The 20,480-nt window shown below is 50.8% G+C and overlaps 5 protein-coding genes across 5 annotated transcripts; 3 read left to right on the forward strand and 2 right to left on the reverse strand.

Annotated features, from left to right (window-relative positions):
- Positions 1-1,494: 1,494 nt before the first annotated feature.
- N7473_010752 (telomerase reverse transcriptase) lies at positions 1,495-5,438 on the forward strand (the record flags this gene model as incomplete). The annotated part of the gene is made up of 6 exons (XM_057156691.1): positions 1,495-1,947; positions 2,036-2,339; positions 2,393-2,611; positions 2,670-3,025; positions 3,073-3,492; positions 3,549-5,438. 6 exons carry the CDS (start codon positions 1,495-1,497, stop codon positions 5,436-5,438), a joined length of 3,642 nt encoding a protein of 1,213 aa, XP_057005346.1.
- Positions 5,439-6,120: 682 nt separating this feature from the next.
- Positions 6,121-9,438, forward strand: N7473_010753 (putative TBC domain protein). Its single transcript, XM_057156692.1, has 2 exons — positions 6,121-7,868; positions 7,924-9,438. Exons 1-2 carry the CDS (start codon positions 6,644-6,646, stop codon positions 8,994-8,996), a joined length of 2,298 nt encoding a protein of 765 aa, XP_057005347.1. The 5' UTR covers positions 6,121-6,643; the 3' UTR covers positions 8,997-9,438.
- A 1,714-nt stretch (positions 9,439-11,152) lies between these two features.
- Positions 11,153-14,467, reverse strand: N7473_010754 (cation-translocating P-type ATPase; the record flags this gene model as incomplete). Its single annotated transcript, XM_057156693.1, has 1 exon — positions 11,153-14,467. The coding sequence occupies one exon, from the start codon at positions 14,465-14,467 to the stop codon at positions 11,153-11,155; it is 3,315 nt and encodes a 1,104-aa protein (XP_057005348.1).
- A 2,068-nt stretch (positions 14,468-16,535) lies between these two features.
- On the forward strand, positions 16,536-18,099 carry N7473_010755 (uncharacterized protein; the record flags this gene model as incomplete). The annotated part of the gene is made up of 2 exons (XM_057156694.1): positions 16,536-17,828; positions 17,971-18,099. 2 exons carry the CDS (start codon positions 16,536-16,538, stop codon positions 18,097-18,099), a joined length of 1,422 nt encoding a protein of 473 aa, XP_057005349.1.
- Positions 18,100-19,065: 966 nt separating this feature from the next.
- On the reverse strand, positions 19,066-20,306 carry N7473_010756 (NADP-dependent oxidoreductase). The gene is made up of 2 exons (XM_057156695.1): positions 19,383-20,306; positions 19,066-19,318 (listed from the first exon to the last, which is right to left on the reverse strand). The coding sequence occupies exons 1-2, from the start codon at positions 20,202-20,204 to the stop codon at positions 19,079-19,081; spliced, it is 1,062 nt and encodes a 353-aa protein (XP_057005350.1). The 5' UTR covers positions 20,205-20,306; the 3' UTR covers positions 19,066-19,078.
- Between the last annotated feature and the right edge of the window lie 174 nt (positions 20,307-20,480).

A 20,480-nucleotide genomic window follows, 5' to 3' on the forward strand; every position in this document is an offset into this window, starting at 1 on the left:
CCTTGAAGATGGAAAGATCGGTGGGATCGAAAGATGGGAAAGGGAAAAAAGAGCCCAGTTGACCAGTCGCTCGCTGAGCACATGAAACTCCGCGACTCGGAAAAAAGAAGCGAGGCACGTCTCCGCAGAGTTCAAGTCGGTAGTCTCGAGAGTCGACGACTGTCGTCAGTCCTTCGTAGGGAAGACTCCATGGATGAGCAGGGCCTTAGTCGTCTTCCAAGATGAAACCATGGAAGCCCCGGTGGGTTCACACTCCTTTGTTCATTTGAGACTGGGTCTCTTTGTAAGAGGGACACAATTGAACATGGCATACATACTACAGTAGCAAGTATGTACAGCGAATCAGTACAAAGTAGACAGATATGCTTTGTAGATTTAGTCTAATTCGATCTATGTCTATAATTTAGGTAGAGAAAATCGATCTATTAATCAACTGGAATGTCTGCTGTATCTGCACACTATCAACGAGGACAAGGGAAATGTAAGCCGGGTGACTAGTCGACTAGATCTAAATAAAAAGTATAGAATACCAAAGTCCCAATTTTCATGCCTACTGCATTATTCTATCATTTTTTTCTCCCCTCCAAAACAAGAACAATTTTATTCAGGAACATGAAGTACCCCTGCCCCAAGTTCTTCTCAAACATGGAACGGACCTGACGCAGTGGAGACGCACTTGCAGTGAACAGACAGTAAGTAAGCTATCGGCCTTTCTAGACCCTCGTCCCGTTCCGTGGGTCACTCGGCATTTTCTTTTTCTATTTTTTATTACTCGGGGTGGTGCCGTCTTGAACTTGGTGCACAATGCACCTACTGTACTCCGTAATTGAAGTAGTAGCTGCCAAGTCCATCATTAGAATGGCTACGTAAGTACTCAGTAGTTACCTATCGAGGACCGGCAGTGGCTTGACAATGGCTGTACGCCTGAAGTTAAACATTCCTTTCGACGGAGGTTCATACCTATCAATCACCAAACTGGAGTAATCATTACCTATCTCCTTCCAGCGATGCCCGACGTCGCACAAGGTCATTGTCCCCGGAGATTGATGGATCTTTAGTGTACAGTATAGGTCAGCTTGTAGTTCGTTCCTGTGAGTGACACTTGGGTTGGTCTCAGACTACAGGAGTCGCTTACCCTGGACCCTAACATGAAGATCGAAAACAATTCAAGTCGAGGTTAGATTGGAGAAAAACAAGTAGACAAATCTATTATTAGTGTATCAATTTTATATTTTACACGACTCAAAGCTCGTAGCTACCGTTGCACTGGCAGTCATGGTACAAAGTGCGGGTGTACACTACCAGCGCTATCCCAGTGTCCCTGTCTGTCCCTGACGCAGGTCCCAAACTCTTTCTCCGCCGAGACGCGTCAAAACACTCGCGTCAACACCACCCATCCCAACTACGCAATCGACAATGTAAAACCCGGATTGGAACAATTTCTTGTTATACAGTTCCTGTTGTTCAGTTTTACCAAGCCCCCCAAAAGAGAAAATGGGCAAGAAGCGAAAGAGACCCGTCAAGGACCGCGGTCCCACGGCCACGTCTCAGCCGAGTATCACCGCATCGCCCAGTTGTTTCAAAGTCGCCAAAGCCCCAGTATCGCAAAACGACCAAACCACAACACACCCCGTGATTTCGCTTTACTACCGCCAAGTCCTCACTCTCCGACAATACCTTTTACGCCAACTCCCCGCCTCGTCGAAGGTGCGACGGCGGCGCATCGCTTCGTTGCGCCCGTCCGGCCCACCAAGTATAGCCGAGCGCGGCAACGACACGGGCTTTCCACTAGCCGACCTGCTGGATTCCACGCTAATCGGCGTGCTGAAGGAACCATCGCCCAAGATTGATTCAGATCGCCAGCGCGATTATCGGGCCTTTACCCAATCCCAATCGCGCTCGATCCTCGTCAGCACGGATACGGGGCCAACATCGCCGCAATCTGAGGTATGATTGTGATTGTAGAACTATAGATGGCGGGCAGACAAGATCCAAATACTCTCCTTGTTTCCGATGGCTAATTGTTGTCGCGCAGGTGGTCAATTTTGTGATCGAGACGCTCTTTGCTCGAACTCCGGGTTGGCAGAAACCACAGCACTTGCTCACGCATGGCTATGGTCCCTATCGACCGACGGACCCGAGTATTTTGGAAACAAGTATTATCGGTCTGGTGGCCCAGTTTCCGAATAAGAACGTTCGGACCCTGAAGGAGGCGCCATGGTCGGATGTTTTGGGCCTTTTGGGTGAGAATGGGGATGATATTATGATGCGATTGCTGTTCGATTGCGGTATCTTTGCGCCTGTGAATGCCCGTAGAGGTATCTACTACCAATTGAGCGGTATGTCCATATGTCTGCTACATTCAGATTGGCTATTCTAATTCCGCACGCAGGACTACCATTGTCTGAACTTGAGCCATTCGAACAGAAGTGTGCCAAGGCCTCAGAATCTTTGGCGGATCGAAAGTCGGCCAGTAAGACGGTCAAAGACGATAAGGCTCGGAAAGGAACCAATGGCTCCAATAGCATTATCTTCTCTCGCCGGCGTATGCTCTACGGCAGATCTGGGGGTGAAGGCAAAGGGCAGATGCGCTCCGGACTAGGTACCACGCGTATGTTATTGCCTCTTTTCCGATGAACTGAATGATCAAAATATTGACAAACCCTCAGATGTACTCAATCGATACAAATCCCTAGACTCAGAGGCGCACACTGTCCATTTGATCAACTACATTTTCCCTCGGCAGTTTGGCCTCCAGAATGTGTTTACATCGACAGACAATAGCTACGGCAACACGCCGAATGTTGTCTTTCGCGAACCTGAAATACGACGACTCATAGAAAAGGAGCAATTGCGCCGCTCTGCGCCTAACGGTGATCAAGCGCAGGAGACCGATAAAAATGCTGCTCATACAAAGCTGCCCAAGCGACTTCGTGGGCAAACTCTGGAGCTTGTTCAGAGATTCCGAATTCGCCATTCAAAATGTCCATATCGACAGTTACTGGACTATTATTGCCCAGATGAAGTGAGTGTTTTTCAATCTGGTTTTGACTGTCTGCTAATCTTGTACAGGCTGTTGGACCACGAAAACTTGGCACCGCCACCTCTCCCACGAAGAGACGAAAAGAGAACAGCGAACCTGGATCATCGATTGGCGGGAGTCTAGTGACACAACTCCAAGCAAAAACCCCATCTTCGACTGGGCAGCCAAATACTCAGAGTCATGCTCCCGAACTCCCTGTTACCGATGAAAATACTGAGACCAAGGGGCGTCCTGAGCGGAAAGTCAATCTGACTGATTATGCTACTCCCGCGTCTGCTGTCTCGGCCTTTTGTCGTGCAGTAATCCTCAAAATTGTGCCACCTCGATTTTTTGGAGAGGGATCAGAGGGCTTGACGAACCGCAGGATCATAATGAAGCACGTAGACGCCTTCATCAAAATGCGTCGGTTCGAAAGTCTGAGTCTACATGAGGTGTGCAGTGGTTTGAAGGTTAGATACATTGAAAGATGCGAAAATATGGAATGGTTGATTTAACATGTCAATAGGTCGCCAACATTATTTGGCTGGCACCACAGAATTTCCAGAATCCTTCGGGATCTGGGAATGCAAAGCTCGCACTTTCGGATTTTCAAAAACGCACAGAACTGCTGCACGAGTTCATTTATTACATCTTCGAGTCAATTTTGATCCCCCTCGTCCGTACCAACTTCTACGTCACCGAATCTCAGACCCATCGCAATCGTCTTTTCTTCTTTCGACACGATGTCTGGCGAAGCTTGACGGAACAACCGATGGCAGATCTCAAGGTGAACATGTTCGAGCAACTCAACCCTGAAAAGGCCCACGTCATGCTGGGCAAGCGGTCTCTTGGCCTGGGTACCCTTCGTTTACTTCCAAAGTCAACTGGGCTGCGACCGATTCTTAACCTGAAAAAACGCTTCCTGATGAAATCACAATGGGGTAATAACAAGACCTACCTAGGAGCGAGTGTCAACAGCAATCTTGCCCCTATCTACAATATGCTGTCCTATGAGCGAGAGCGGTGTCCTGAGCAACTGGGCTCGTCCCTGATGTCGGTGGGAGACATGCATTCGAGGCTGAAAGAATTCAAGAACCATATCAGCAGACATGCGCCGGTATCGGTAGGACCGAAAGCTGACCGACTACCACAACTGTTCTTCGTCAAACTTGATATCCAAGCCTGTTTTGACACCATCCCGCAAAAGAAGTTGCTGCGTCTCGTCGAGCAGTTGGTCTCCGAAGAGGCATACCATGTCACCAGATACGTTGCCGTACATCCGAGTATGCATGGTAGAGCCACACGAAGGTTCCTCGGGCGCGCTGCACCTTTGGCCAAACAACAGTACTTTCCCGACCTCGCCGCCGGTGGTACAACCGGCACTGCCAATACAGTGTATGTCGACACCATCAAACAGAAAGAGCATGACGCAGATGAGCTGCTGTGTCTCCTCGAGGAGCACGTACGAAACAACCTGGTCAAGATTGGGAAGAATTACTTTCGCCAGCGTAACGGCATCCCCCAAGGCTCCGTGCTATCCAGTCTGCTATGTAATTTCTTCTACGCCCAGCTGGAACAGCAGGTCTTGAATTTCCTCCAACCTGCAGATTCGCTTCTTCTCCGATTAGTGGATGATTTCCTGCTCATCACCACCGACGTCAATCAAGCCACCCAGTTTCTGCAAGTGATGCACCGTGGTCAGCCTGCGTATGGTGTCTCGGTCCACCCGGCCAAGAGCTTGGTGAATTTCACCGCTGCAGTAGATGGAATCTACATCCCACGATTGGAAGGCACACCCCTCTTCCCTTACTGTGGATGCCTGATTGATACACACACCTTGGAGATCCACAAGGACCAAGATCGAATGCTGGAAGGCGGCGCCTCTGCCGCAGCCACTATCTCCAACACGTTGACCGTCGAGACCAGCCGACTCCCCGGTCGCTCCTTTCACCGCAGAATGCTGGCATTAATGCGGCCCCAACTACACTCGATGTACCTAGACGCAGACCACAACACTCGCAACGTGGTGCTGGCCAATCTCTACACAGGCTTCATAACCGCCGCGATGAAAATGTACCGGTACATGAAGTCTCTCCGTGGTCGCGCCCACCCCCAACACCCCATCATCATCCAGACCATCAACGACCTCGTCCAGCAAACAGCGAGCCTAATCCAGACGCGCCGAGCATCTCGATCAGCGCCGCTGACATGCTTCGTGCAGCTGTCTCACCTGCAATACCTGGCGAGTGCCGCATTCCGCTTTGTCCTGAGACGCAAGCAAACGCGGTATGCGCCTGTTCTCCACTGGCTGGACTCGCTGTGGAGGGCGTCGCGTCCGGCGACGAACGCCGACGCGGTGCGTCTGCTGCAAGTTGTGAGAAAGGGTAATGCGCTATTTGAAGCATGGCGGTTCTAAGAATAGCCGTAGTACAGCAGCATGTACATTATGTATGGAGTATGCAGTTGTTGAGGGAGAATCGATAGTACACCAATCATAGCCAATAATGCCCCCTACGAGGTCAATCTATAAATCCACATTCTAGCGGATGGGGATATCTGGGATTTATTGTTTACCAACGGTCGGCTATGGTCCTGATACCGAGTTTATCGTCCAATTAGAAGTACAGCTGCTCGGGCAGTCCGCGGAACTGAAGGCAATGGACGGGCATCCGAGTGGACAAAAATCGCGGACAATCGCTGGGTCTTCAGGGGACAAGATTGGGGAAATTCCGATCGGGTTGCAATTATTCTCATCTCGTAGCCCTTGGAGCCTTTGAAACAAGAATCTACCGAGCGAGATCGGCAGCGATCGTTGCCTTTTGCATGAGAACCCTGATCTTCTGGGCCGTGTGGGTATGATGGTACATTAAAGTACTTTTAGAATTAGCTATTCAAACCAGTAAAACCAGGTATACTCCAAGTATACATTCTCATTATCCTAACATACTCTACTCTAGTTCCTTTAGTCTATCTCTGTTCTCGGCCAGACCGCGTGCGGCCTGCCTCAGGCTCTCCGCTTGCAACTCCCCCCCCAATCCCGCTTTCTCCTCCTCCTTCAACACTTCTTCGCTTTCATCCCAAACTCTCTCGCTTCCAACCCCAAATCCTCACACTCCTTTTTTTCTTGTTTTGTCGTTTTTTTTTTTTTTTTTCCTCTCAAGACCTTCATTCAATCCTACACCCTTCGTTTCCGAACTCCCAATTCTAAACCCCTCCTCCTCCCTTTCCTCTACCCCCTTTGGCGGCCCCCGATGCTCACCCCATAATCGCGGCCTCCTGATCCTCTTTTTTTTACCCACCTTTCGCTCCGAACTCCTGATCTGGTTTTTATCAGGCCGCACGGCTGAGCCTGCACTTTCACTTCTTTGACGTTGATCGGTTGTTTATTCTCTCTGTGTTTACTTTCGTTTTCGGAAATCGCCTGCATCTTGCATCCTGCATCCCTCGCCCCGGCCGACAGTGAACGCCCCCGGAGACCCTACAATCCGAGCCTTGCGTGTAGTTCTCCAACAGCCGCCCCTTTCGCTAACACCAGCGACGATTTTTACCCATCTTGTGTTTGTTTCGGATTGTCGATAATTGTGGAGGACCACCGTGCTTGAACGCCCAATACATGAGATCATGACCACCGTCTGCCCAACTCCGAATTCCCCGCCCGAGCTGTCCGGGTCCAAATCCTCCAAGTCGTCCTCGTTCCATTCCTCCTCGCAAATCGATGGTCCCGATAGCGTGTTCACCGACATCGGGAACTTTGAGGACATTGGTCTTGAAGATGACGCGGAATTGTCAATTGTCGATCAACCGACCCCTTATGGCCGCGGCCTGACATCCCGGTCGCCCGCCGCCAGATTGCCAAACGGTCTGCCTTACAAGAGCCCTGCAGCGACAACGCGAGACTTGACTGCGACCCCGAAGCCGCGGAAGCGCAGTCCCCTACCGCCGATTCACAGCCAGTTCAATGGATCGGGACGGACCCCGCAATCCGCAGGTTCTTTGTCGGCACGGTCCGGCAACAGAAGAGACTCGGGGAGTACGAATTACTCGGGTGGCTTGACGCCTTCACAACCTCGCCGGTCACGGTCGACATCTCCCCTGCGACCAACGTCCAGCCGGTCAGCCTCCAGCACCAGTTTGGCTCTCTCGCCGCTCTCTGCACGAACCCCTGTACCGAAACAAACGTGGCAACCGAACCGCAAATCCTTGAAGGATCTGGAGGAAGAATACCACGACTCTGATGACGAATTACCCGACGATGCCAGCTTGTGGAACATTCCAATTTCCCCGCGTCCCGTTCAAGATCGCCCCCAGTCGCGAGCCGCAAGCCCGAACGGCTGTAGTCCCGGTCGTCGGCCTTTGCCGATCTCGCACACCACATCTGATACGTCGGTCAACCAGGACCATTCGTCGCAATCAGCCTCACGTGCGGCACGCATGAAACGAACACAACGGTCTAGTTCTGCAGGACCTGAACGAGGCCAAATTTCCCCGCGCAACCCCCGCGCCTATTCGTACAACAGTTATCTGTCCGATCTGTCAGAAGAAGCTAGGATCATCACCGAGGCGCTGGAACACCACGCGGATGAAAGCGAGCGCAAGCATGAAGATGCCGTGCAGAACGGACTTTCCTCGCGAAAGTCGAGTTCTGATTCCCCACGCACATCCGATGCCATTGAATTACCGCCCTTGCAGAAGTCTAACATTATGATCGACCCGCTACCCATTAGCAAAGAGAAGGAGAAGGTTCTTACACGGACGCGCCCTAGCTGGCTGCCGCCCAAGGATCAAAAGGAGGAGAAGAAGCATCTGAGAGAGTACAAGCAGATGATGGCGCAATCGAAGGAAGCTGGTGAGTGTTCTCTCTGCTGCGGGTTGCATATCGATTCGGTCTAACAATTATACAGAGAAGCGCAAAGCGGCTCGAGCTGCTTCTGAACAATGTGAAAAGGACACCACCCGCGCAACGCTTCAGAACATCTGGGATGACTATGTGAACCCCCACTGGGAGAGTGCGCTGCGTGAACCTCGCATCCGAGAACTCTGGTGGCGTGGAATCCCACCTCGTAGTCGGGGAGCCATGTGGAAACGTGCGATTGGTAACGAGCTTTCGCTTACCGAGGAGACATTCACCAAAGCCTTGCAAAGAGCCAAGGATCTGCGGTCCAAGACCAATGCAGAGCCAGGAGAAAACAATAAGCGTATGCTCGAATGCTTCGAGGCAATCGATGCAGATGTATCGAAAGCATTCCCCGACTTGAACCTGTTCCAGGAGGGCGGGCCATTGCGGAATACGCTTATAGATCTCTTGCAAGCATACTGCATGTACCGCAGCGATGTGGGCTACATTCATGGTCTGCACACCATCGCCGCACTCATCGTCCTTCAATTCCCAACACCCAGCTCTGCTTTCCTCGCCATGGCCAATGCCCTCAATCGCCCTCTCCCAGTTGCCTTCCTGACCTGGGACCGTGGTGCCATGGCCCGCACGTATTCCCTCGCTTCTGAAACATTACTCTACAAGTTCCCTCGCCTGTACACTCATCTCGAGGAGACCCTCAAGCTGTCTGGGGAGGAAATCTGGGAGCCGATCTTCCGCTCTCTCCTCACGAACGGCCTCGATCTGGAACGCATCTCCCGCGTGTGGGACTGCTGGGTCTTTGAAGGTGACCGAATCATGATTCGCTCCGCCGTCGCAATCCTTGGCTGTCTCCAGGCGCAACTCCTGTCCTTCAACCAGCCAGACGACCAATCTCGCCTGGCTGTGCGCAACATTCTGGGCTGGGGTCCTCGTCATTCCGGTGCCAGCGCTCAAAAGCCAAAGGAACGACACAGCGCGCCTGCGGCAGCTGGGTTCGGTGGCCAGGTCGCGAATCCCGGTGTGGCTGATCATTGGATCTTGACCGCTGCCGGCAACGAGGATGGGTTCATGACCGCCGTGCGGGAGGCTGGAAAGGTGCGGCAACAGCAACAGCAATAGCCTTGGTGGCCATTTGGTTGTGAGCGTGCTTTTGCTCTGAAGTATCTTGTTAATCTCACTGCCTACTCTCGTTCCATATCGTTGGGCGTCGCGACTCCTGTCTTTTCACTCGCTCCGCCAGGGAGTTCGCATACCACAAACGGCCGTCTCATACGGCCTCGACTAACGACGACGGTGACTCGAACAGCGTCTCTTTATTACGCCTTGTCTATTACTGACTCCCTTTTTTTACACTTTTTCACATCATACACACTACCCATTCGCTCGCTGGTTTTTTTTACCCTGCCATGCCTCTGCTAGTTGCCTGGCTTGTCTTGTCTGTCTGTATTTGGCCTTTCCCCCCTTTTTCTTTGTTCTTGTTTCCTCTTACTCTTTTCTACACTTGTATTTTTATTACTCTACATGGCCTTGGATGCATCCCGTCTATTGAGAGTACAGTACTCGGTAGTGGTAGACGTAGCAATCAGGCTTTGGTTGTTCATTCATTTTATTTTCTTCTTTTCTTTAGTTTAGTTTAAGTTTTAGAGATCCTGGCGTCTCTCGCCTTTTTCTTGAGTCTGAGTGTTGGACTCGTGCCGAATCTAGGTGTGCATGACTCGTTTGGGTCGTGGGAGGGGTGTATATGATTCTTTGTTCGGGTTTAACTTAGGAGTCGTGGCCTGCGTCTGTCGAGGTCAGCGCGTAGATCTTTCTTTGTTACTGAAGTACCCCGTGGAAATAGTTCCTTGGATTATTGATTCCAGCATCATGGGTTTCTTTCACCTGAGAAAAATTGTACATGCACCCTCGAGGATATACCCAATCACTACTTCGTGTTCAGTCCCCGTCCAGAAGAGGCGCACTCGGATGTAACCGTCCTAACAAATAGGTATTAACCGCATCAATGAAACGAGGCTTGTCAATGATATTAGGTGTATGCTCTAGAATTCCACATTGCCACCCAGTTAGATAGCTCCAGATAGAAGAGGCGTGAACTCGGTGAGCGGTATAAAAACCGTTGTCCCTCTCGCAGTGGACTTGATTCCTTTCTTTCCTACCACGGGATTTACAGTGTTCGATTTTCGTGGCTCACAAGCATTGCATTTCAGTATTTGTGTATCTTGCATTATGCTGGGCTGTTATTGCTTGCGTGTCCGCGAAATTGAGTCTGGGATTCCCCGTCAGTGGTTCTTTGGGTCGTGGTTTGGTATTTTTGTGTTTTCGTTATTCTTCCGTTGTCACATCAGAGGATTGAACTCTCTTTCTAATTTGTCGGTCCTTTGTTTTTGGGGAACGATATCTCATGAGAAAACCTATTTTGATTGCTAAGGCTGTCACCGTGGCTCAGTATAGCCAGTCTTGTTTTTCACTGTCCTTTTCATCTTGTTGATTTATTAGGCCTGTGGGTTCTCCTGTTTCAATGTTCTTACATGGAAGATGATGCGATGACGGATGTGTGGGAGTGGGTTTACTGCTTGGATCATAACATGGCGCACGGGAGGTGTTCTCATTCTGTTGTATCAACTGACATGAGCGATGTGGAATGGTTTTTGAAAATGTGTGTCCTTAACATAATAGGTTGTGCGATCATTCTCCACGTTGAAGACGTGTTAGTATTCAACGTCGAGAACGATCGTACACCCATGTTAATCTAGGAAAACACATGTCTGCAAAATGTGTTCTATCAAATTGAGAATTTCGGTCTATTTCTTTGCACTAGGGTCAATAGGTCTTCCAAATTAGACACTTTGCTATGTACTATTCTAAGAGACATATTCTAGTCAACAGATGAATCCATAAAAAGGCCGGAACTTGGTTGCCTGTTCAACAAGTTTGAAATCATGTAGCGCAATATTTGGAAGTACAAGTCGAATGTGGAATGAATGCACAAAGTTATATGTTTTTAATTCATTCAACAGTAATCATCCAAACTCCAACTCTAAAACATATGCAATCCACAGAAAAAATGCCATTTTGTTCGCTGAGAATACTTCCAAAAAAAACTCCACAATTTCTCAACCAAACAAACCATGGAATAAACATGAAACCCAAAAATGATCCCCGGGGTACAATGAAAAAATTAAAAGCTCAAGTAAAAAGCATCTATCACAAAATCCACTATTTATGTCATAAGTCATATCCCCTTTTCCCCCAATACAAGAAAACGCAGTGACACTCTACCACGAAATCCTCGCAACAGGACCCTTGGGGAACTGGCGCACCAACACCTTTCTCAGCTCATCCATAACAAGGATACCAAGTGCCAGACCCAGCGGGATGAACCAGTACTGGATAGGCACAGAGGCTGTTCCGAAGAGGGACTGAATGCCGGGGACTTCAGTGACGAAGATAGCGATAACAAGGGAAATCAGCATAGCCAGTGGAAGCCATGGGTTCCGACGCGCAGGACGGATAGGATCAGCCTGAAGTAGGGACATGCGCTTGCTGCGGACAGACAGAATATTTCCCCATTGCATGATAACCAGGGAGACGAAGTAGACGCATTGACCGACGTTGTTGAAGTGGGTGAGCTCGTCTTGCGAGTACCCGTGGAACCCGTCTGTGTACTTTTCAAAAGCGAAGACGAGGTCTGAGAAGGGGATACCGGCTGCTTTCCACATGTAAAGGAAGAACATTGCGTGGGCGCTGAAAGCTTCCATGACACCGACGAAGAGGTATGATTGGCCGTAGATGCGCATGTTGATGAGATGGTCCTTTTTGGGGTCGCGGGGTGGGATGCTGAGGAGGTCGAATTCTTCTTTTTCCATGATCAGGGAGAGGGAAAGGAAGAGATCTGTGAAGACACAGATGATGATCATGAGGAAGGAGCTCAAGGGGGAGGGTACACCGAAGAATACGTTCATGATCACGGGCCAGATCTCGGACCAACTACCGGCGGGAAGTAGGTAGGCGATGACTTTTTGAAGGTTCTGGAAGACCAGACGACCCAGACGGATGGCTTCGACGATGGAATCGAAACGGTCCAGGAGGACTAGGTCGGCTGCTTCAATGGCCACGTCGCTACCACCGCCGATGGCGACACCAACATTGGCAGCACGCAGAGCCGGGGCGTCGTTGACACCATCACCGGTCACGGCAACGTAGTTGCCCTTGGCCTGCAATTCGGAGACGATGCGCAGTTTCTGTTCAGGGCTGGTACGAGCAAAGACAATCTCGTCATAGCCACACACTGTCGACCATTCATCCTGAGTCAAAGACGAAAGACTAGTTCCCTCGAGTAGCAGGCTGTGGCGCGAGAGGGAGGCCTTGCCTTCATCGCTAAAGTCACGCAGGTCGTCAATGGTATCTGGCTCAGCAGTCCCGTCGAAGATGCCAATGTCCCGGGCAATAGCAGCAGCAGTCAGGCCAAAGTCACCAGTGACCATGAAGAATCGGATACCGGCGCGTCGGCAAGCAGCCACAGTACTAGCAGTCTCCGGACGGGGAGGATCAATGATACCGAAAATGCCAAGTACCGTCAGGTCCTGCACACCCGAGTCAATGATCTCGTCACTGAAACCGTTGGAGCCAACTTCGTGAACGGGGATGTAGCGACGTTGACAGATGACAATGACACGTTCAGCGCGGCGAGACAACTTGGCCTGGAAAGCGGAAAACTTCTCGCGGGCATCGGTGTCGAGTGGACGCACGGCATTGTGGACGGCAGACCAGTAGGTTGAGCAACGAGGAAGAAGTACGTCGGGAGCACCCTTGACGTAGATCAGATATCCCGGGTTAGTGGTGGTGGGATCGCGGTGCATGGTCAACATCCACTTGTTCTTTGAGTTGAAGGGGATCTGGTGGATACGCTCATAAGGCTCGAGGTTCCTGGGAGTGGCGGCACCAACATGATCAGCGAGGCGGAGAACTGCTGCATCGGTAGCGTTTCCATTGACGGTGCGCTCATACGAAGGGAGGCCCATAGTCTCCGAATCGAATGTGGCATCGTTGCAAAGGACCGAGGCCCGTAGGACGTTAGCCAGTCCATGAGAGACCTCAATGCCGCCCGCCAGGTCGTCGATGCTGAATTCCCAGTCTACCATGCCGAGAGACTTGACAAACATGCGGTTTTGCGTCAAGGTACCCGTCTTGTCCGAGCAGATGACATTGACACAGCCAAGAGTCTCAACAGTAGCCAGACCCTTGGGCAGAATGCTGGTCTGTTTCATACGGCGGGCAACCATCATCAAGGTCAGAGCCACTCCGACAGGGACACCCTCGGGAATGAAAGCCACCACACATCCCATAACATTGTTCAGCATCGCCACCACACTCATATAGGTAGGGTGATCCTTGCGGAGCCATCCCACCCAGGTGAGTAGAATCAACAGAGCAAGGAAAACGGTCAGGCCAATAATGATGGCAACGAAGCGGTTGATTTCCTTTTGAATCAAGGTTGGCTTTTGTTTGACACCGGCAGTCATCTTTGCGATACGGCCCATAACCGATCGTGCACCAGTCATGACGACGACACCAGTTGCGTTGCCATTGGTGACGAGAGTTCCCATGAGGGCGATATTGCGGGTCTCCAAGAAGTTGGCTTCGGTGGCCTCGGTGGCACCGTCAATCTCGTCCGACTCGCCAGTGAGAATGGCACGGTCAAAGCGAACGTCACCTGAGGTCTTCAAAAGACGCATATCAGCGGGAACTTTGTTACCGACGTTGATCTGGATGATGTCGCCAGTCACTAGCTCTGTAGCCGGGAGACGGATAAACTTCTCATCACGCATGACGAGAGCCTCGGCGGGAAGAAGGTTCAGAATGGAATTCATCACTCGTTTCGTCGACCAGTCTTGGAAGGCCGAGAAAGTGGCTTGAAGGACGATGACGATGATAACCAAGATAGCCATAGCCAGATTGGTAGGCGAAGGCGGGTTGCTGAGAGGTTTCCAGCAGATAAAGAAGATGATCACACCAACCCAAAGAATCGAGCAGAAGCCACCAAAGACGTAAAAGAAGAGCTTCTTGAGATAATTCTCCCGGTGCTGAGCGATCATGTTCTTGCCATCGCGAGCGAGGCGTGTGGCAGCAGCCGAGCTGCTCAGACCAGTGCGGGGATCGACATTGAACTGCTGGCATAGCGAATCCTGGCTCAAAGTATGGAAGTCGAGACTCTCAAAGTAGTCCTGGTTCGGTAGTTTTTCCTTTGGTTCTTCGGCCAGAACCTCCTTGGGTGCGGTCTGAGACTCGGAGATCTGGATGGACAGAGTGCGGAATTCGATGGGGATGCCTGCATTGGCTCCGACGGCAGTGGCGCCACTGCTGCGAGTACTGCGGATGGTATCCCGGCCGGTGGACTGAGTACGGTTGAAGCCGGCAGGTTGGTAAATGGACCGCATGTTGTCGATGGCAGTGGCTTCAACGTCGGTGGCCTCTGATTCCTCAAAGGTAATGCGCACATGGCGCCCCGTACGATCACCATCGTCTCTAGCTTGATCACCCTCGGCCTCGACATCGGCGTCTGGCTTGCTGTGAGAGGGTTTGGACTCCATGGCGATAACTGTCGGGGGAGGGTAGGTGAGGGAGGAGGAGGTGAGGGAAGCAAAAGGCGATTGAGGGGGAGGGGAAGCTGACAGCTAAACACCCGGATGGGCACAGCAGAGGGGAGTGCAGGAGGGGCACAGAAAAGAAACTGGAAGATGATGTCGAGAAGCAAAGACCAGTAGTTTGGAAGGGTCCCCTGTCTTTTATGTAGAGGTGCAAAAGATGACTAGGCTGGATATAGCAGGCCCACGCCGGTGGCTCATGCAACCAGCAGATGGATGAATTGGGAAGGCGAGACGAGGAAGCGGAGACCAGATTTGCTATTTGCTTATGGCAAAGGAAAAAAAAATCGATACGAGGGATCAATAAAAATAATATAAAATATCAAAAAAAAGTCAAGCTCGCGTCATGCAAGCGACGCCACGCGAGAATAGCCACGAGGAGGGGCTCGAGGTCTCCTATAGCAGGTCTTGGATATTTAGTCCATTCTCTGCCTATAGTAGGGTATTTTCCTTATGACAATTTGCTATTACTACTTGCTACTACTTAATTTTACTACGAGAGTGGAGAGAGAGAAGAGAATGGGGGGCATTGTTTGATACCCACTTGGCCTGTCTACGAGGACATGGTACCTGGGGAATCAGAGAGCTCTCCGTAGTGTTTCAGGTACCTCGCGAATGAAAGCAGGCAAAAAATCCTAAAGCATTAACCAAAACCGTATAAGCCCGTGAGAGAGACCCAATACTAGAATGGGAGCCAATAACACGCTGATTCCACCGGACAGAAATCGCGCAGGAGCTTGACTGTGCCACGATCGGATGATATACCGATGGTACCGTAATTTATGTAATTTAACTGCCAGGGAGCTTTATCGGCCAATAACCATGTTTATGAATGGCTCACTTTATGCCATCTGACCATACGTGACATCGTCTTGCCTCAGCCCTAACAAACTTACTTTCTACCTTCAAGTACAACGAGTACAGCAAGTCAAGTAGAAATCCTCATGTTGAAATTGTACTCCCTAGTAACCAGAATAAAGAAATTTCTGAATTGCCTGTGATCATGATGACTGTAGAGATAAAAGTAAGAAAATACCGCATAGAATCTTGGCTCTGGGTGCTTTTCCAGAGTAATTCTTGGGACGGTCAACGTAGGTGAGCTGCGCGATTTTTCCTCACCACAGGAAAAAAACCCCCCGTCCTGACTTTGGCCCGTGGCTCCTCTGCCGAACTGCTGAATCCAGCCAGGCGGGCAATTTACAGTCTTCTATTCTAACCGTTTTGCTTTGCCCCCTCTCAGGCTCCCGTTTTCCGCTAACTAATTTTTCCTTTCTTTCATACTTAGCGCTACATCCCGTTTGCTTGTCTGTTCGAGCAGAAAAATCGCTCAAGCCACGAGGTCATCGTAGTACTAAGCCCCCCGATCTTCCTGAGCGGTTTGTCGGGCCAATCGCGGCATCCCCAGCGAGGACGATGAGTAGATCCTACTAAACACCACCTTTTGTTTTTTCTTTACTACGCGATGATGACCACCATCGTTATGATAGACAGTCCTAAGTAGTACTGAGTATCTGAGAGCCTCGCTAAATTAGTCGAATTTCTTTGACTAACAGGGCCCCAACACGCCAAGTCTCTTGCTATGCAACCGGATACGTCCCTTTTTTTCTCTCAGTGAGACTGTCCTCCTTCTACATCGTATACCTCTAGTCTCATCGCCTCCGTGGATTGGTCTGACTGAAATATCTCTCATACTATTCTCTCTCCTGAACACCGTAGTTTCACAAGATCTTTCCCATAATCATGATAACTCCCATAGCTAATCATTCCAGGAGGCATTTAAGGCATACCTTGTGGTTGGACTGTATAAAAACCACGCCGGACTCAAGGGGGCGTGCTGATAGACTTCCATGATCTTCTCTATTTTTGACTTTTGCTTCCTTTTTCCTCTCCTCCTTGTATTTAATTCTCCAATTTGACGTCCGTTAAACTTTGGTTTTTGCTTTTCTTCTCCATACCTCCTTTACCTCCTCCACCTCCTCCACCAGGACCCTCTCAGACCTCGTATCCTAGTTCCATGAAGGATACACATCGTCGTCACCAGGACGCCTGGACGGCCGTCGCAGTGCCTCGACCCAATCTGGCTCCTGCAACAGCACATCACCATTACCTGACGAGACCCAAATGGTCGACCAACACATCCGATTCTAATGGACACGACTCATGTCAGAGCGCAAAGCGCGGCTTCCCCGTGTTTAGAAACGACCACAGACCCAGCTTGGCATCAGTTTCGACAGTTGAACAGCCATTGCTGCGGTCATCGACTACAACCTCCATCGTCTCAACCGCCCCAACAACAACCACACCCTTGCCCGAACCACAACCCCAGCGCCCTTTCACCGAAAAATACGGCCGCTGTCTCGAGATTCTCCACTACGGCTCCAATAGTACCGTACGTCTTCACCAAACCAAGCTATCCGCTTACGAACAGAAATCAAAACAACTCTTCGCTATCAAAGTCTACCGCTACAACAATAACATCGTCGATTGTCCCAACGCTCTCGCACGCACATCATCCTGCCCACCATCGTCCATCGCAAACATACATCCCCATCACCCAAACATCCTCGCCATAACAGACCTCCTCTACAATGAACGCGGCGAACTCTGCCTAGTAATGCCCTTTTGCGCAGGCGGCGACCTCCACGAACTCCTCTCCCGCTCAGGACCCCTCTCCACCCCCGAAGCAGACTGCATAATCGCCCAGATTCTCCGTGCCTTGTCCTTCCTACACGAACACGGAACCGCCCACCGCGATATCCGCCTTGAAACAGTTCTCCTCACACAACACGGTGCTGTAAAGCTGGCCGGCTTCGGCGACGGACATATCCGTCGTATCTGGAACGGGTGTGCCATCGCACCAGCCTCCTCCAACGAAACAGACGGCGAAACCGACGCCCATTCCTCACTCCATTCTACTCGCTCCTGGTCCTTCTCTCTACCCTGGATTCTAGCCCCGTTTAGCCATGCCTCCCCTGCAAAGGGGAATACAGGTGATACGGCGAATTCCACAGCCTCGTTCCCCGGTATGAGTCTACCGTATATCCCGCCGGAGGGATTTACGTACCGACCGCGTCGGAAGTTGTGGAGGGATACGATTGAGTGTGAGGAGGACGAGGACGAAGAGGAGGAGGTCCGGGATCCACGACCGGCGGATGTTTGGGCTACGGCGATTATTTATCTGGCTCTTGTTACTGGTCGGTTACTTTGGCGCAGTGCTAGGCCTCATCGGGAGGATGCGAGGTATTTGGAGTATTTGCATTGTCGACTCGGGGAAGATGGGTATCCGCCTATTGAGGCGTTGGGGAAGGTGGGTCTTGACCGTTTCTTTTTTTATTTCTTTTTTAGCGTCCGGGGGGGGGGTATACGGGGTTTTTAACTTTGTTTGAACCTATGCCTTTCCCTGCCCCATGCCAAGTGAAAGACTCAAGACTAACAGATCCTTTTGACAGAGACGTCGCAACGCTATTTATGCAATGCTACACCCCAACTCGCGTAGACGCATTACTACGAAGGATATGTTGCGGTCTGAATGGATGCAGAGTGTATCGGTTTGCGAGGCTGGGGAGAAGGGGTATTGATGCCATTGATTGCTATCAAGCCTGTCTATCGCCTTTTAACGAATTCATGACTTACGCATATATGGAGTAACAACTTAGGGTATCTTGGGACATCAGCACTTTTTAGGTTTAGAAATGGTCAGAATAATTCACTCATTTTCTACTGGATGGGGTCATCCATGATTATATCTTCAAGACATCTCTCAGCTGAGTTGTTGGGGCCATGACTTTACGGTCCGCCTTGGCCGTAAAAAACATGCATTCCGGCGCTCTAACTCGGGCTCGGGAACCCGGTCCTGCTCGTTCGGCCCGACGTCCCTTTTATACTTTATCGCTGGTTATGCCGAAGGGGCCTGAGCGGTCGTGGCTGGTGTGCGCCACTAGCAGAGCGATTGGACCAATCGATCAATCCTGGAATATTTGTTAGCAGGGGTGGGAACTATCAAGGTTGTACAAGGCTGCCTGGTTTGGAAATGCCCCGTCGTTTGGGGATTATTTTCGGGATTGCTGAGACATATATCGGTAGAGTGAACGCGACATTTGGAGAGTGGCGTCTTGTCAAAAATGGATGGCCTCGATAAACTAGGTCAGCCTACTTGTCCAGCAGGCTGGAACCCGATAGTTGACCAGAGCAATACCTATCTTTATTTGTACTCCATTTAGAATAGTAAGGATTAAATAGCGTTTGCATAGAGTACCTCAGTTTATCTTCGTGAGATACCGAGAGAATCTCATTGGGCCTTGCTAGGACTCGCGTAGAACAGGTGACTTTCAAGTTTCAATACAGCTGCCAATGTCTAGAAGCAATGGTAAAGACAGTGTTAAAATCTAGTGTTTCATTTGAAAGTACTCGAAAATTCAGGAGCTTCTTATTTTCAATGTTTGAGTTACGGCCATGACTGGTAGAAGCTAGACCAGCATAAGATGCGGATATGATATTTGAAGAAAAGATATGAAGAAAACAGAAATGTACATGACTTCAAAACACTCGATGCCGGCTCTACAGCTTGGCCTTGATGGCCTCGCTCACAGGGGCAACCTCCACCATCATCTTGCCGGTATTGACACCCTTGTACAAATCGACCAGAGCCTGGGGCGCACCCTCAATACCACCCGGCACGATATGCTCCTTGCGCTTGAGCTTACCCTGCGACAACCAGGAAGCCAGCTCCTGCAGCGCAGTCCCGTACTTCTTCGCATAGTCGAAGACAATGAAGCCCTTCATAGTGACTCGTTGCGACTATAACACGGATTAGCATGGCTCTCCTCAACCATTTTCCCCAGACACACTCCGATAAACTCACAATAACAGTCATAAAGCTAGTCGGACCCTGCGGCTTCGCAGAGTTGTACTGACTGATGGCACCACAAATAACAAAGCGCGAATCCCTCGCCGCCCTCGCCAAACAAGCATCCAAAATCTCACCACCAGTATTATCAAAGAACACATCAATATACTCCGGCGTAGCCTCCTTCAACTGCTTCTTCCAATCGGCATCCTTGTAATTAATCGCCACATCGAAACCCAACTCCTTCACCAAAAATTCACACTTATCCTTACTCCCCGCCAAACCCACAACCCTCTTCGCCCCCTTGATCTTCGCAATCTGTCCCGCAACCATGCCCGTCGCTCCCGCCGCACCAGAAACAACCACCGTCTCGCCTGCCTTTGGGAATCCCACCTCCGTCATACCAAAGTACGCCGTTAACCCGGTCATGCCGAGCACGGACATGGCGTCCGTGGGACGACCGCCGGGTGGCAGGACGACCTTTTCGACTTCCTTGGCGCCCAGCACGGCGTACTCTTGCCAGCCCGAGTAGGCGACGACCCAGTCACCGGGTGTGAATTTGGAGGTGAGGTCGGCGCCGACGGTGATGATTTGGGCGATGCCCTGGCCGCGCATGACGGCGCCCAGCTCGACGGGGGCGATGTAGGAGCGTTTGGCGGTTAGCCATTGGCGCATGGCGGGGTCGAGGGAGAGGTAGTGCGTGCGCACGAGGAGTTGGTCGGCCGGGACATTGGTGGGTTTGGGGACGGTTTTGATGCTGAAGGTGCCGTTGGTGAGGGAGGGGTTGATGGCCGGGTCTGGCGTGGTGGTGTAGATGATTTGTTTGTAGGTGGACATTGTGGTGGTAGCGGATAGATGGTCAGGGAATATGAAGGAAAAATAATGATTAAGGAGGAAGAGAGAAGTTGGGAAATGGGGGAGTTAAAAACATGGAGAAATTCATGAGGATGAGGAGAAAAAGTAGGGATTATGGGGAAGACGATCGGAGCAACCCCAGATTAGGAAAACTGCTCCACTGGAGGAGCGAAACTTGGGAAAGGACCTCGGCTGAGAAGTTGAACTGTAGCCGGGGAGGACGGTGAAGATTATTCAACATGCCAAGCAGATCGAGGG

Source organism: Penicillium subrubescens, assembly GCF_028828155.1.
Source record: "Penicillium subrubescens strain IBT 31985 chromosome Unknown utg000007l_segment0_segment0, whole genome shotgun sequence".
Taxonomy (NCBI): Eukaryota; Fungi; Ascomycota; class Eurotiomycetes; order Eurotiales; family Aspergillaceae; genus Penicillium; species Penicillium subrubescens.

Coding starts and splice junctions, on each gene's coding strand:
- N7473_010753 (XM_057156692.1), top strand. CDS start 6,644: ATGACCACCGTCTGCCCAACTCCGAATTCCCCGCCCGAGCTGTCCGGG. Junction 7,869..7,923: donor GGCGCAATCGAAGGAAGCTG/GTGAGTGTTCTC, acceptor ACAATTATACAG/AGAAGCGCAAAGCGGCTCGA.
- N7473_010756 (XM_057156695.1), bottom strand. CDS start 20,204: ATGTCCACCTACAAACAAATCATCTACACCACCACGCCAGACCCGGCC. Junction 19,319..19,382: donor CTAGCTTTATGACTGTTATT/GTGAGTTTATCG, acceptor TCCGTGTTATAG/TCGCAACGAGTCACTATGAA.